At 44.1% G+C, this 15,975-nt stretch overlaps 1 protein-coding gene across 1 annotated transcript in view; it reads right to left on the bottom strand.

Moving 5' to 3' along the window:
* The window catches only part of si:ch73-337l15.2 (glutathione hydrolase 6), a 52,657-nt gene extending 40,029 nt beyond the window's left edge, over nucleotides 1-12,628 (bottom strand). Inside the window, exon 1 of the mRNA XM_048527799.2 lies at nucleotides 12,365-12,628. Within this exon, the coding sequence (XP_048383756.1) occupies nucleotides 12,365-12,456 (92 nt within the window). The 5' untranslated portion in view covers nucleotides 12,457-12,628. The remainder of the gene's footprint in view (nucleotides 1-12,364) is intronic.
* Nucleotides 12,629-15,975: the final 3,347 nt, after the last annotated feature.

Here is a 15,975-nt window from a genome sequence, read left to right as displayed (position 1 = left end):
ACTTAAATCTGGTCAAAAAGGCTACACGGTGTCAAGGTTTTAAAAGAGTAATCCTCAATCCATACTCTGCACTTCCATGTTTTTTAAAGATGGAGACAACCTTTAGTGAGCACTTAAAGCCCTGGAGAAGTATCAGCAGAGGCCTTGCAAGATACTCCAAACCCAGTGAGAAGAAAAATGTTGCCCAGCAACAACGTCCTCTCCCATGATACCTTGTTCTGTGGTAAAGTACTAATTACCCAAAAATCAGCTCTCCCCAGGCAGGCCTTGCAGTTCAGACGCCTGAAACTGGACTCAAGGAGACGCTCTATTCTGATATCAGTAGAGGCAAGAGACTCCTGGGAGGACAGCAGGGCCACTTCAGCGATATCCTTAAACCATTTCTGAAGAGGTTAAATGATCTCCACTGACTCTGGAATTACTAAAGGTAAGGCATCGAAGTAGTGCCAAGCCTCCAAACACCACAGCTATCCAATACTTCAAACACCAGGTGCCCCACTTAGAGTCACAGAGATGTACAACATGGAAACAAACCCCTCGGTCCATCGTGTCCACTCTGGCTAGATATTCTAAATATGTCTGGTTCAATTTGCCAGCATTTGGTCCCATATCCCTCTAAACCCTCTTTATTTATATACCTGTGCCAGATTGCTCACTGAACTGATCAGAACCCACTGAATCAGAGTGGAGGCAATCTATTCTCAATTGGTCAAGCAGATGCCAAGTGGTCAAAAGCCTCAAAGCTTCTGTCTCTGGGAGGCTTGTCAGGGCAATGGCACAGATTTCGAGGCATGACCTGGCAATGTCCCAAGAATGACCTTCTTACAAGGGTGTCACAGATTTCAAAACAGCAGGTCACCTCACTGACTGGCACAGGAAAGGAAGAACATAAAACATAGAACATTACAGCACAGTACAGGCCCTTCAGCCCTCGATGTTGTGCCGACCTGTCATACCGATCTCAAGCCCATCTAACCTACACTATTCCATGTACGTCCATATGCGTGTCCAATGACGACTTAAATGTACCTAAAGTTGGCAAATCTACTACCATTGCAGGCAAAGCGTTCCATTCCCTTACTACTCTCTGAGTAAAGAAACTACCTCTGACATCTGTCCTATATCTTTCACCCCTCAGTTTAAAGCTATGCCCCCTCGTGCTCGCCGTCACCATCCTAGAAAAAAGGCTCTCACTATCCACCCTATCTAACCCTCTGATTATTTTCTATGTTTCAACTGGGATTTGACAGCTTTTTACTGATTAGATTTGTGCCAAAATTATGGCCCTGTCAGATGACACAGAAAAAGGGAGCATGAATTATAAATTGCCTGGTTTAATTCTGGGTTCGATGTTCACTCCCAGGATCCAATGTAACCTTTAGAAGATGACATCAGCGGACTTCCTGTATTAATTCCAAGTGCTCAACGTCACAATTTAATAGATGCTTTAAATGATCAAAAACAGAGACAGCTGCAGAATGCAGCTGGACGATAATTTTAAAAAACAGCTACTTATTTCACACATCCCTGCCAGCTGAAATAAATTTAATCCTCTCTACTTAAATCCCTCATAATATCAACCCACCAACCAACCAAACCCCAGTTTAAATTATAAGCATTACTTCAGTAGGGAGTGCTCAACAACCCTTTGTCAAAGCCAACTTACAAAATCAGAGATATGGACTTGACTGACATTCCCCCAGCTCGCCCAAAATGAGTAACTGAGAAAACATTGGGGTGTGATGAGGACAGCAGGTGTAAACCTTGGTTCTAAACTCTGGGGAGCCACTAGATTTTTGATATGGAACAGGGTATGTAAATATTTGCAAATGGGCAAGTCAGAATACAGCAGTAAAAATGTCATTACACAAAGGACAATAGATATCTCAGTGAATTACAAGGCAGTAATCCAATTGAGTGGTTCAGATAATCCCGTAAACCTCCCAAGCAAAGACATTTCAGTTTATATTTGCTGTCTCCACCACTGAAGCCCTGGTTTTAAATTTGACAGTCATTTGCCAGCAGTGCTTGAAGCTCAGTACATTGTAAATTTTATTTACAATTCTTTGCTTTTTTTAGAAATAATTTATTGTTATTTAAAGCAGTGAAGGCTAGGTGGAGATTTAAGAGGTGTTCAAAATCAAGGAGAGTTTTAGCGCAGTAGATGAGGACAGACTATTTACAGAGGCAAGACGTATCTGTAGGACATGGATTGAAGGTGAATGGCAAAAGAACCAGAGGCAAATTTGGAGCAAACAGGCTGTGTGCATTGAAATGCTTCCCATCACCCCGAAGGGGCTGTCCGTAACATTTCAGTCTATTCCCTGTTACACCATTACCTTTATGTACTATGGCACATGAGACTGGTAATTGAAAGATTTTGCATTCAGTCTATCAAATGGCACAGAACAAAACTGTTGTCATCACATTTGGCGAGTTGATTGTAAAATCCAATAGCAAAGGAGGCTACAGTTTGGAGAATGACAAGACTGGGAGAAGGAGAAGAGAAAGAAAAGAGGTCATTGTCTACCCGAGTATGTGGAAAATTGCCCAGGTATATCCTATACATAGAACATAGAACATTACAGCACAGTACATGCCCTTCGGCCCTCGATGTTGTGCTGACCTGTCATACCGATCTTAAGCCCATCTAACCGACACTATTCCATGTACGTCTATACGCTTGTCCAATGATGACTTAAATGTACCTAAAGTTGGCAAATCCACTAACGTTGCGGGCAAAGCGTTCCATTCCCTTACTACTCTCTGAGTAAAGAAACTACCTCTGACATCTGTCCTATATCTTTCACCTCTCAATTTAAAGCTATGCCCCCTCGTGCTCACCGTCACCATTCTAGGAAAAAGGATCTCCCTATCCACCCTATCTAACCCTCTGATTATTTTATATGTTTCAATTAAGTCACCTCTCAACCTTCTCCTCTCTAATGAAAACAGCCTCAAGTTCCTCAGCCTTTCCTCGTAAGACCTTCCCTCCATACCAGGCAACATCCTAGGAAACCTCCTCTGCACCCTTTCCAAAGCTTCCACATCCTTCTTATAATGCGGTGACCAGAACTGTACGCAATACTCCAAGTGCGGCTGCACCAGAGTTTTGTACAGCTTCACCATAACCTCTTGGTTCTGGAACTCGATCCCTCTATTAATAAAAGCTAAAATACTGTATGCCTTCTTAACAGCCCAGTCAACCTGGGTGGCAACTTTCAAGGATCTGTGTACATGGACACCGAGATCTCTCTGCTCATCTACACTGCTAAGAATCTTACCATTAGCCCTGTACTTTGCCTTCTGGTTACTCCTACCAAAGTGCATCACCTCACACTTGTCTGCATTAAACTCCATTTGCCACCTCTCAGCCCAGTTCTGCAGCTTATCTACATCTCTCTGCATGAAAAGCAGGACAATCCAACTGAGTCAATTAGCAGCAGATCAGGTCAGGGGGGTGGCCATGGTTACCCGCGTCGGCTCCAGTTATATAAAAAAAACGAAAAAAGTGTGGATGGAAATCAGGAAAAAAAACAAAGTTGCTGGAGAAGCTCAGCAGGCCTGGCAGCATCTGTGAAGGAAAAAACAGAGTTAATGTTTCGGGTCCAGTGACCCTTTCTTGAAACATGTTTGTTTGGACCCCAGTTATGCCTGTCTCTTCGTTGGGTATGTGGAACATTCCTTGTTCCAGTCCTATTCCAGCCACCACCCACAACTTTTTCTCTGGAATATTGTTGATATAATTGGTGCTGCCTTCCTCTCTCGTCCAGAATTGGAAAAGTTCATTGATTTTGCTTTCAATTTCCACTCTTCCCTCACTTTCACATGGTCTATCTCTGACTCCTCCCTTCCCTTCCTCAACATCTCTGTTTCCATTTCTGGGGATAAACTGGCCACTAATATCCATTACAAACCCACTGACTCCCACAGCTATCTGGGCTATACATCCTCACACCCCACTTCCTGTAAAGACTCCATCCCATTCTCTCAGTTTCTCCGTCTTCATTGCGTATGTTCAGACGAAGCCAACTTCAACAAGGGAGCCTCCAAAATGTTCATCTTCTTTCTCAACTGAGGATTCTCCAGCTCCGTTGTTGACAGGGCCCTCAACCAGGTCCGACCCATCTCCCACACTTCTGCCGTCACCCCTTGTCTTCTCTCCCGCAACAGCGCTAGGGTTCCCCTTATCCTTACCTACCATCCCACCAGCATCCACATCCAGAAGACCATCAGACACCATTTCTGCCACCTCTAGCGAGATGCCACCACCAGACACATATTCCCCTCCCCCACCTTGTCTGCATTCCACAGGGACCATTCTCTCCGGGATGCCCTGGTCCACACTTCCTTCACACCCAACACCCCTCCACATTTCCACAGCACCTTCCTCTGTAACCAGTGAAAGTGCAACACCTGCCCATTTACCTCCTCCCTCCCCATTATCCAAGGGCACAAACATACCTTCCAGGTGAAGCAACAGTTCATCCGCACTTCGCAGAATCAAATCTACTGCACTCACTGCTCACAGTGTGGTCTCCTCTACAATGTGGAAACAAAGTGTAGACTGGGTGACCACTTTGCAGAACATTATGCAAAAAAGACCCTGAGCTACCTCTTGCCTGCCACATTAACACAACAACCTGCTCCCTGGCCAACATCTCTGTCTCTGGCTTGCCGCAGTGTTCCAGCAAAGCTCAACACAAGCTTGAAGAACAACACCTCATCTTCCACTCGGGGACCTTGCAACCCTCTGGACTCAATACCGAGTTCAATTATTTTAGGGCCTAAACTCTCCCATGTCCTAGCCGTATCCCCACACACGAGGCCTTGTTCTCACATAGCCTGCCATTATCCACTACCTGCTGTTAGTCATTAACAGTCTCCATTAACAACTATTCACATTCCTAGCCAGATCATTATCGCCTCTTTAGTCTATCCAACTACTCTTCTCTCTCTCACTGGGCTCTATCTTATTGTTTATTCCCTACTCCATCCCCCACCCTATTTTCTGCATGTAAACCGGTGTTTTCCCAGCTACCATCAATTCTGAGGAAGGGTCACCGAACCTGAAACATTATCTCTGATATTTTCATCGCAGATGCTGCCAGACCTGCTGAGCTTTTCCAGCAACTTCCATTTTTGTTTCCTATCAATCACCATCCCATCAGTCTACTCTCCATCATCGGGAAAGTGTTGGACGTGTCATCAATAGTGCAATCAAGCCCAGCAATAACCTGTTCGCTGGTATCAGAGATAATGGGGACTGCAGATGCTGGAGATTCCAAGATAATAAAATGTGAGGCTGGATGAACACAGCAGGCCAAGCAGCATCTCAGGAGCACAAAAGCTGACGTTTCGGGCCTAGACCCTTCATCAGAGGGTGGTGATGAAGGGTCTAGGCCCGAAACGTCAGCTTTTGTGCTCCTGAGATGCTGCTTGGCCTGCTGTGTTCATCCAGCCTCACATTTTATTAACCTGTTCGCTGGTGGCTAGTTTGGGTTCTGCCAGGCCCACTCAACTCCTGACCTGACTACAGCTCTGGTTCAAACATAGACAAAACAACTGAATTCCAGAGGTGTGATGAGAGTGACAGTCGTTGACATCAAGCTGAACTTCACCAAGTGTGGAATCAAGCAGCTGTAACCAAACTGCAGGCATAGCACTCAGGGCCAAAACTTTCTGCTGTTGGGAGTTATATCTGGCAAATAGGAAAACGGTTGTTTGTGTTGTTGGAGGCCAGTCATCTCAGGTCCTGGACATCTCTGGAAGGGTTGCTCAGGTAGTGTCCTTGATCCATCCATCTTCAGTTGCTTCATCAATGACCGCAGAAACTCAATATGACTCCTTAGACAGCACGTTCCAAACTTTGAACCACTACCATCTTGAAAGGCAAGATCCTGGAATTCCCTCTTTAACATCACTGTTACCTAGAGTACGTGGTCCATAGTGGCTCAAGAAGCAGTTCATGAGCTTCTCAAGGGTCAAGTAGGGATGGACAATAAATGCTGATTCAGCCAGCAATGCTCATGTCCTGTGTGTGAATGAATTTTTAAAAAAAAACAAAAACACCTTCTCACCTTTCCGATCTCAGTGCAGCCCATGAGCCATTTATTCAGATCTGATAAATGACGGTGGGGCAGGTTTTGCGATATACCTCCTTCCTACAGTTCTGAAAACATAAAGGTTCCCATCACAACCTTTGGTTACAAATGGAGAGGAGTCATGCCTAGTGAATATAATCTCGCCTACTTTCATCATGCATGGTATAAAACTCTAGATCGGTTTTTGCTGAGCATTGCATCCAACTCGGAGCACCACATGCTAAAAGAACAGGAACCCAGAAAAAGTTAACAAGAATGGTTTCAGAGCTGAGGGAATCGATTGTATTGATATTGGTGAAGCTGGAGATGTTCACCGTTAAGAAAAGATGACGTAGGCATTCAAAATGATGAGAGTTATGGGAAGAGCAGATGGACAGAAACTGGCAAAAGGAGCAACTTTGACATGAAGAAACTCTTTTATGTTAATGGTTAGGATCTGGTATGCACTGCCTGAAACTATGATGAAGGCCAATTCAATTGATACCTTTAAAAGGAATTGGATAATTATCTGAAGGGAAAATGTTCTTCACATTTATTGACAAAACACATGGAGTGCATCTAACGGAGTTGCTCTTACACAGAACCACTATGGACACAATGGGCCAGGGAGCCTCCTTCTGTACTTTGCGCATCGGAAGCTTCTTATGGTCATTTGCCCCTGAGCATGTTAACATTATTACATACAATGGTGTAATGTGTAACTCTGCTGCTTCAGTGTCGTTGCAAAATCGTTCAAATATGATGGCTCGGGATATTAGCAGGGAAAGACTGGGCAGATAAAGGTAAATGATTTCAACTGGTTGAAGATTCTAGAACCAGGGGTAATACTCCAAGCATTGTTAAGATCAAGTCAGAGGTCAGACTGGAATTCTTTCTCAATAGAGTCGCATTGCAAGCTACTGGAAGAAGAAAACTCTGGCGATTTAAAATGAGGCTTACTTTACAAGGAAGTCACACAAATAGATGACAAATCCTAGAATACAATCTTGGAAGATGGACCTTGGAATAAGAGCAATGCCATCTAGTGTGGGGAGGTGAAACAGATGAGTGTAATGGTACCATATATCTTAAAATCAAAGCACAGGGAATGCAAAGACTGTGACACCCAGTCACAATAGGAATTGCATGACAAAATGAATGAGACAAAAGAACTTGATACATCAGGAGGTTTCGAGTGTTTTACGGAGGAAATTGTGAGCACCTTCAAGACAATTTTCAAATAGACTTATAAAGATTAGACATTTTATGAATCTAGATGCTCTCAGAGGCTATTAATAATCCATGCTAGATAAACTCAAGAGGCTCCTGGCACTTCCAGAAATGGTAATGAACGCTCTTAAACCAACATAATTAGTAAAATGCTCTTTAATCCATTTCATCAGGCAGCTTACAGATTTATCAAAATAAAATTGGGTGATTTAAGTGGCACTTATTATGCATCAAAATGTGACTAATACAGGAGCCATGAGGCTTTATGTATAAATATAGAATAAATGTTGCAACTATCTATTCACAGGAGAGGTGTAAGTATTGGGACATAGTAACACAGCAGATTAATTTGCAAGGCAGCTGTATAAAGTGTTAGAGTCTGACTGTCTGATCACAAAAGTGCTGTTAAAAACAAACTGACACTTTGGCTGCGCTTAGGCTGTGAATGGCCTCGCAAAGAATTTCATAAGCAATGAAGTACTCCTGAAGCACAGACATTGCCAGAACATTGGGAAGAACAGTTAGCACAAGTTACATTACCATGTTCATGCAAATTAGTGGTGCTGGCTCAAAGGGCCGAATGGCCTACTCCTGCACCTATTGTCTATTGTCTATAATGAAATAAATGACGATTAATGCTGGTTGACTAATAAATGTTTGTGAGGACACCATGTCTTTGCTTTTCTTCTAGATTCCCCACAGCGTGGAAACAGGCCCTTTGGCCCAACAAGTCCACACCGCCCCTTGAAGCATCCCACCCAGACCCATCCCCCCATAACCCACACACCCTCTGAACACAATGGGCAATTTAGTATGGCGAATCCACCTAGCCTGCACATCTTTGGACTTCTGAATTGTTATATTTTGCATTCACTGAAGAGGGAGATGGGACCTTATTTTATTGGCCAACCAAAGTAATGTAGGAATGAGGTCTCAAAGACCCAGCCAGCAACACGCATATCCCATGAATGAATAAACAAAAACTACTACTATCTTCTAGACTTTTTCCCTTAAATGCAGCGGATGCCCAATATGGTTTGGGGGTTCTGGTGCGCAGCTCTTTAAAATGCCATAAACAGGTGCTGAAAATTGTCAAAAAGGCTAATGAAATGTTGGCCTGCATATCTAAAGGGCTAGAGAAATGGATGCAGATGCTATGCTGCAGTTATACAAAAACCCTACTTAGACCCCACTTAGAACAGCGTGAGCAGATCTGGGCACCACATCTTAGGATGTTTTGGCCCTGGAAGGAGTTCAGCACAGGTCTGCAAGGATGATACCAAATACTGCAGAGGTTACATTATGAGAAGAGATTAGGTAAATTGGGCCTTTATCCTCTAGAATTTAGATGGTTGAGGGATGATCTAATCAAGATCTTCAGGATATTAACAGGGTAAGACTGGGGAGATAAAGGTAAATGATTTCAACTGGATGAAGATTCTACAGCCAGGGGTAATACTCCAAGAATGAGAGCCAGGCCATTCAGAAGAAATGTCAGGAAGCACTTCTACACATTAAATTAATGTAGTGGAGGTTCTGAATACTCTTCCTCAAATAGCAGGTGATGTTAATTCAGTAGTTAAATTTTAATATGAGATAGACATTTTTTTATTAAGCAAGGCTATCAAGGGATATGGACACAAGGCAGGCATATGGAGTTAAGCCACAGATCTGATTGAATGACAGAGCAGTCTCAAGGGGCTGAATGGCATACTCACGTTCTGTTTCCTTCATTTTTATCCTTCCTGAGTCCTGCAGTATTTGACCTCCAAGGTAGGTGGCAGTATTGCGCATCTGCCATTGATACCTCAGCTGTCATTCCAATCTGATCTCCAGTTAAGTTTTTACAAGGTTGTAAAAGTTATATTTATTTGTAACTTTATAATTGTTTCCATGGTCACCTTTGTATTGGTGACCCAGCACTCCCTACCTATTCTTAGCCTCCAGCAAGACAGCCAAGACTACAGTTTGGCTCCTGCCTGATTTCCCTCCTCCCTTGTCCTCAAACACCACAGGGTTCGAGCTGCACCCACAGTTTTTGCAGATTTACCAAATGACCACTCCCTCTGTATCCCTTCATCAGCTTCCCACCACAATGCTGGGCAAGCATTGGTTAGCTCACTTAGTCCATTTCACAGCAGACTGTTAAGAGAGCAGATAAAGAGCAAGGACAGACGAGATGAGAGAATAGGAAGATGAGAGGAACAGGGCTGAAAAATTGCTCTTTGTCTTGTATTCAGGAAGAATGCACCTGGGAAGTTATATCCCACACATCCCAGGTGCAATGCCACGGCAAAAGTCCAATTGCCCAAACAACAGGCATCCTTTTCCTCATGGAGTGTAGCTTGTTGCCCCCTTTGAAATTTCTTGCTTCTCTCCCAATAAACATGTCTTTTTTTTCAGCAATATTCAAATCAGCAGCGGAGCTCTTTCACACACATTATAGAGTCATACAGCACAGAAACAGACCCTTCAGTCCAGCCTGTCCATACAACCAGATCTTTTTAATTTTAAAAAATTATACTTTATTCGTAGAAAATACAAAAAAAAACACATTTGCACACTCACCCAGTTATGCTAGCTGCTCCGGGTTACCCTGGGGGTACGTACACCAACTAAAGGAAAACAAAACACCGGCGGTGTCTCTCCGCGCAGTCCCAGTTAGCCCCCTGACCAGTTGGGGAAGGCGCCAGCTAGGCCCAGTTACTGAATAGGGCCCCTGCTACATTCCGGCCGAGGGGTCTTACATGGTGGTCTTTCCCCACCGCGCCTTGGTGGTGACTGCCCCAAGCTTTAGTGCGCCTGTCCATACGACCAGATATTATAAATTAATCCAGTCCCATTTGCCAGTGTATGGCTCATATCCCGCCAAACAATTCTTATTCCTGTACCCATTCAGATGCCTTTCAAATGTTGTAACTGTACCTGCCTCCACCACTTCCACTGGCAGCTCATTCCATACATATACCACCCTCTGCATAAAAACGCTGCTCCTCAGATCCCACTTATAGCTTTCCCCACTCAACATACCCTCTAGTTTTGAACTCCCCTGCCCTGGGAAAAAGATCTTGGCTATTCACACTTTCCATGCTTCTCATGATTTTACAAACCTCCAACGTTACAGTGAAAAAGGTCCCAGCCTACGCAGCCTCTCCGTTCAGCTCACAACATCCAATCCCTGCACTATCCTTATCAATCTTTTCTCTACCCACTCAAGTTAATAAAATCTTTCCTTTAGCAAGGAGAGCAGAATTGTATGCAGTATCCTACAAGTGGCCTAATCAATGTCCTGCACTACTGCAATATGACCTCCCAACTCTTATACTCAATGCACTGACTAACAAAGGCAAGCGTGCAAAACACCTTCACCAGGCTGTCTACCTTTTGATTCCACTTTCAAGAAACTATGAACCTCCATCCCTCGGTCTCTTTGTTTGGTAATACTCTCCAAGGCCATGCTATTTACTATAAGTCCTGCTTTGATTTGCTTGACCAAAGTGCAATACCTCATGTTTATCTAAATTAAACTCCATCTGCCATGTCCCATTGGCCCAGCTGATCAAGGCCCCATGGTATTCTGAAACAACTTTCTTCATTGTCTACCACAACACTTATTTTGGTGTCATCTGGAAACTTACGAACCATACCTCCTAAATTTACATACAAATCATTATTATATAAATGCCAAAAAACAGTAGATCAGCACTGGATCTTGTAGCACAGTCTTGGCCACAGGCCAACAGTCTGAAAAATATTCTTGAGGAGTAAATATTGATTTTATTCAGGGGCTCCTTTGACATCCTCCTCAATTAATTTCTTGGATGATGCTGTCACGTAATAATGCATTTCTTCGGATTTTCTTTCAGGGTTTCTTTCTTGGTGATGGAGGTATAGAGACCCTTAACTCTTCTTACAAAGTAGCTGGATCTGCACCTTAAATGCTGTAAGCTGCACAGCTATGGGCCATGTGCAGGACGATAGCATTAAATAGGGCACTGGGTGTATCTGGGTTGGCATGGGCATGGACAAGATGGGATGAATAATGCTGTATCATTTTTATGGTTTTATGCTTTGCTTCTTAAACTAAATAAGATGGCATGAATACCGAGGATTGTGTAGATACAGCACATTACTATGTCTTTTACTTGAAATCTATGCATAATATGTTTTTGCTCATTTATGATGAATAGATCCCAGAACGAGATCAGACATTCACAGGACTTTCAAGCACAGAGAGTGCCCATCGCCTGCCTTAGTACCAATCTCCTGGCTTTTCTCCTCATCCCTAAACATAATTTTTATCCAAATAATCATCCAATGCCCTCTTGAATGCCTCAATTGAACCTGCCTTCACCACATTTTCAGGCAGTGCATTCCAGACCCTAACTACTTGGTGTGAGAAAATGATTTTTTACCTTATTATCACCATTGCTATTTTTGCACATCACTTTGAATCTGTCTCATTTTTGTTCCCTTAAATGAGCGGGAACAGCTTCCTCCAGACTACTGTATCCAACTTGCTTATGATTTTGAAAAACTCTGTCAAATCTCCTCTCCACATTCTTCTCTCCAAAGCAAACAGTCCCAATGTCTTCAATCGGAAGGAGCCGAGCTGACATTTATTGATTTAAATTTATTGGAAGAAGTCTCTGTTCAAAAATCTGACAATTATGACTGGAATGAACTCCATGCATTTTCTTAGGTTAAACAGCAAATAAACATCACTTGCTCAGCCTCAAACAGGCACATTGTAATCAGCCTTTCTCTCCACATATAAGTCCCTCTTTCACTTCCTCTCACTCTGTCCGCAGCCATAGCACCTGTCACCTCCTCCACAGCCACCACCATCCACCTTACGTCTCTCAGTCCAAAAATCATCTGTGCGATACTAGACTTTAAACACGATGGTGTTCAGGAAATATTATGCATTATTATTTGTTGATGCAAGTATGGTGTTAGTTTAACATTTATAGAAAGCAATGCACCCAAAACATTTTCTCCTACTTTTCTTTTGAGCAGACTGTACTGTTATTTGAGAGACTCAAACTTACGAGTGCAAGTAGACGGTGACTTTTTCCTCCTCTTCTTCACTCCAGTCCTCGGCCTGGACCCTCTGGTAACGGGCCCCGGAGGCCGAAATCATCTTGACGGGTGGTCCCTGGTCGCTGCCACCCCCTCAGACCCCTTCCCTGGGGGTCTCAATCCGCTCACTTGCCCTTTTTTTTTGTCTTTTTCCGGGCCTTGGCCAATTCAGGAAACTGCCAGGCGGCGACAGGTGAGTCAGGCCACACCTGCGACAGGCAGCGGACGGCAAAGGGACAAGTCGCCCCAGCATCTGAATATCACACAAAATCGCCGGCCCCGGAATCTGAATACCCAACTCACACCACTTGCCCGAATTCTGAATACAGTGTGACATCCACCCCGCAACCTGAATACTGTATGGCCTCACCACAACAGCAACAGGGAACAAGTGAAGAGCCACCAGCTGTATCCAACCCTCTTTATCCATCCGTAGGATGTGGGCATCCACTGCCCAGGCGGGCATTTAATCCCCATCCCTAACTGCCCCTGAACTGAGTGGCTTGCTTGGCCATTTTCAGAGAGCTGCTAGGAGACCTAAAAATATAGGAACAGGAGTATGCCATTCAGCCCCTCAAGCCTGTGGGACTTAATTGGCCAGGACCTGTTGGAAGTGTACAACAGCATGCTTCTGTCAGGTACTGCGTGTAAATTCATGAGTAAAAGTATCATCATCTTTTCTACAAGCAGAAGGGGAAGAGGGGTGAAATTAGAAATTGGCAACCAATCCCATTGCTGAATGCAGATTACAGCTCTGGGATCAGTGATTCACCCAGACCAAACCTGTGCAGTACAATGTAGGATGGACCTCTGAAAGCCTCACAGTCCTCAGGGATACGATAGCCCACGTGTAGGGCAAGGGGGTGGGGAAGGTGGATGCCTGTCTCATCAGCTTTGACCAAGAGAAGGATATCGCACATGTACATGTAGGACGTGCATTCCAAAATAGGCTTTGGGCAGGGTATCGGCAATGGATCCAACTGCTCTATACCAGCATCATTAGTGTAGTCTCAAACAATGGGTAACAATCAGAAAGCTTCCCAAACAGATTTGGAGCCTGAGAGGGTCGATTATCCCAAGCAGTGGATGCCTGCAAATCAAAGCCTCCCTTTACATGGACAATGTCGCTGTTTTCTGGCTGGATCCACTGTCAATGTGCTGACTCATGAGCATCCACAACCAGTTCAAACTGGCCTGGGGAGGCAAGGTAAAAATCAAGGCAAGACTGAGGCAATGTTCTTTGGGAACTGGGCCTGACTGCTGCTTTCCTCCAGATGCTGCCTGGCCTGTTGTGTTCTTCCAGCCTCCTGTTTGTCTACCTGGATTCTGGCATCTGCAGTTTTTTTTTGTTCTGACCAATCCTTTATTCTTTCACTGTCAGGAAAAATTACCTGAAGGGGCTGGGAATATGGTTCAGAGGGGGCGGGGCATAGGCAAAATCTTGGGAGGAGCGCATTGCTAAAGTGAAGCAGAAACTGGTCTTTTGGGAGCCCCGCTCCCTCACCATTGTGGGCAAAAATGTTGACATCAGGTGTGAGGCACTGTTGTTGTACGTGATGTAAGTCTGATCCATCCCCCAAAACTGCGCTGTTTCAGTCACTTGAGCCATCTTCCACTCCATCTGGAGATCTAAGATGGGCTGTCCGCAGGGACTCCATGTACAAAACTCCGGATAAGGGAAACGGAGGGGAGAACGTACCCAATGACCCCTTGTCCTGATGGCCACCTTTGTGCACTGCTGCAGCAAGCTATGTGCAGACCTTCGGCACACAAATACCAAGAGTTGCTCTGTGCTGAGATTCTATCTGTCCCCAGTGTTGCAAAGGATGAGACTGGTCTCATTGCTACAGAATGCACCATTCTGTATCACCTGTTCTTCATAAAGAAATTTACAAGGTAAAACAGCTTTGACCACATGTCCATCAGGAAGTGGTCAGCACGTAGTGTTGTTGAGACCCTGATGGAAAAGGAGAGGGTGGATCCTGTCGCATGATTCCCTGCACAGGCTGAGAGGGATTAGGTATTTATCCAGCTGTGGAAAACGGTTTACTGTTTGTTTAAAGTCCCTCATTATGCTTCACAATCAGTATGACCAGTGCAGTCCCATTCTGCAAACTGGACTGTTTTGATGGTTCCTCCTGTTTCCAGCCTTCCGATTCCTGCCATGATTTATGCTCGTAAGGCAAATGGGTGGACCTTGCAGAATCGTGGAATTGCTTTCTGGTCAACATGCAAGGTGGCCTTGGCCCCTTTTATAGTCCCTGGGCCTTCATGAAAACACTCCAGGTATTTAATTTGGACTTTGCTCAGGCAGCCATTTTCTAATCAAAAATGTTGAGCCAATCTACATGAGTCTTTGTCAATCAATTTCTCTCCATCAAACTTGGGCCCAAGCCTTTTACTACAATCTATGGTAACTGAACCAGCTGCTTCTCATAAAGGGCCAGAATCAAAGTTGCACCCTTCATCATTAACGGTTCCCCGGTATAAGTTCTCTGTCGAGCTGAGGTCTTGGGCAAACTTAATGGTTGGAGTTCAGAGTGAATTTTGTTAAGAACTAGTTCTGCGATCACTGAAGTGGCTGCACCGGTATCAAACTTCATTAGAACTGGGTGACCATTTAATTAGAGTTTTATTTTTATTAGCTTAGATTTGGGTGTTGCTAAGCAGATGTAGATGGGCTTTCTACGGTGTGCACTCTCCTGGATTCCGACCCAAGGATTCTTTACTAAATTTAGGTCCAGTGGAACTCTTTTGCTGCCTCGAGATCACATATCGGCAGCAACTACAATGGTTTGCTGGCCCAGATCGTGAAGAAAATTTTAACTATTTGGCCGAGGCTTGATTATGTCTTGGGGTTTTTGCCGTGGGCCGAACTAGAGTCCCTCTGTTCAGGATATGTCCTGAGCCAGGCTGTGCAATTGCCTTTACTTAAGTGGTGCACCCGAGCTCAAGTCGGCCTGGCGAGGGTGTCCACTTCCATTTGAATACCCTGCAACTCAGATGCTCTACTGGCTGCATTTTCCAATAATAAAGTTAGTTGTGGTACCAATTTGAAGTCCAGTTGGGCTTCAGCTAGTAGGTGCTTTTGCATGGTTACATCATTAATTCCACATTCCAAACAGTTTTTCAGCATCTCATTAAGGATGAAACCAAAGTCAAATTTTTCTGCCAGTCACACTAACCTCATTAAAAATCCTGATACAGATGCTCTGGTTATCAAATTGCTGCTTAAAACCGATCGCATCTGAGAATTAGAGGAGGCTTGTAATTACCCCTTAAATAATGTGTCAACTCCTGAAAGGTTTTATTACCTGGTGCCTCAGAGAAAGGACAATGGTGAATCAGATGGGTTTTCCCCAACAATCAACGATGGATTCATGGTCATCATTAGATTCTTAATTCCAGATATTTTATTGAATTCAAATTCCACTATCTGCAGTGGTGGGATTCGAACTCAGATCCCCAGAATGTTATCTGGATCCCTGGATTAATAGTCCAGTGATAATATCACTAGGCCATCACACAGGACAAGTATTTGGCAAGATCAACATTTGGCACTGAGCAAATTGTTGGAGCT

This window comes from Stegostoma tigrinum, chromosome 3 (assembly GCF_030684315.1).
Source record: "Stegostoma tigrinum isolate sSteTig4 chromosome 3, sSteTig4.hap1, whole genome shotgun sequence".
Taxonomy (NCBI): Eukaryota; Metazoa; Chordata; class Chondrichthyes; order Orectolobiformes; family Stegostomatidae; genus Stegostoma; species Stegostoma tigrinum.
The sequence above is the reverse complement of the archived record's forward strand: the minus strand, read 5'-3'. Positions and strand labels throughout refer to the sequence as shown.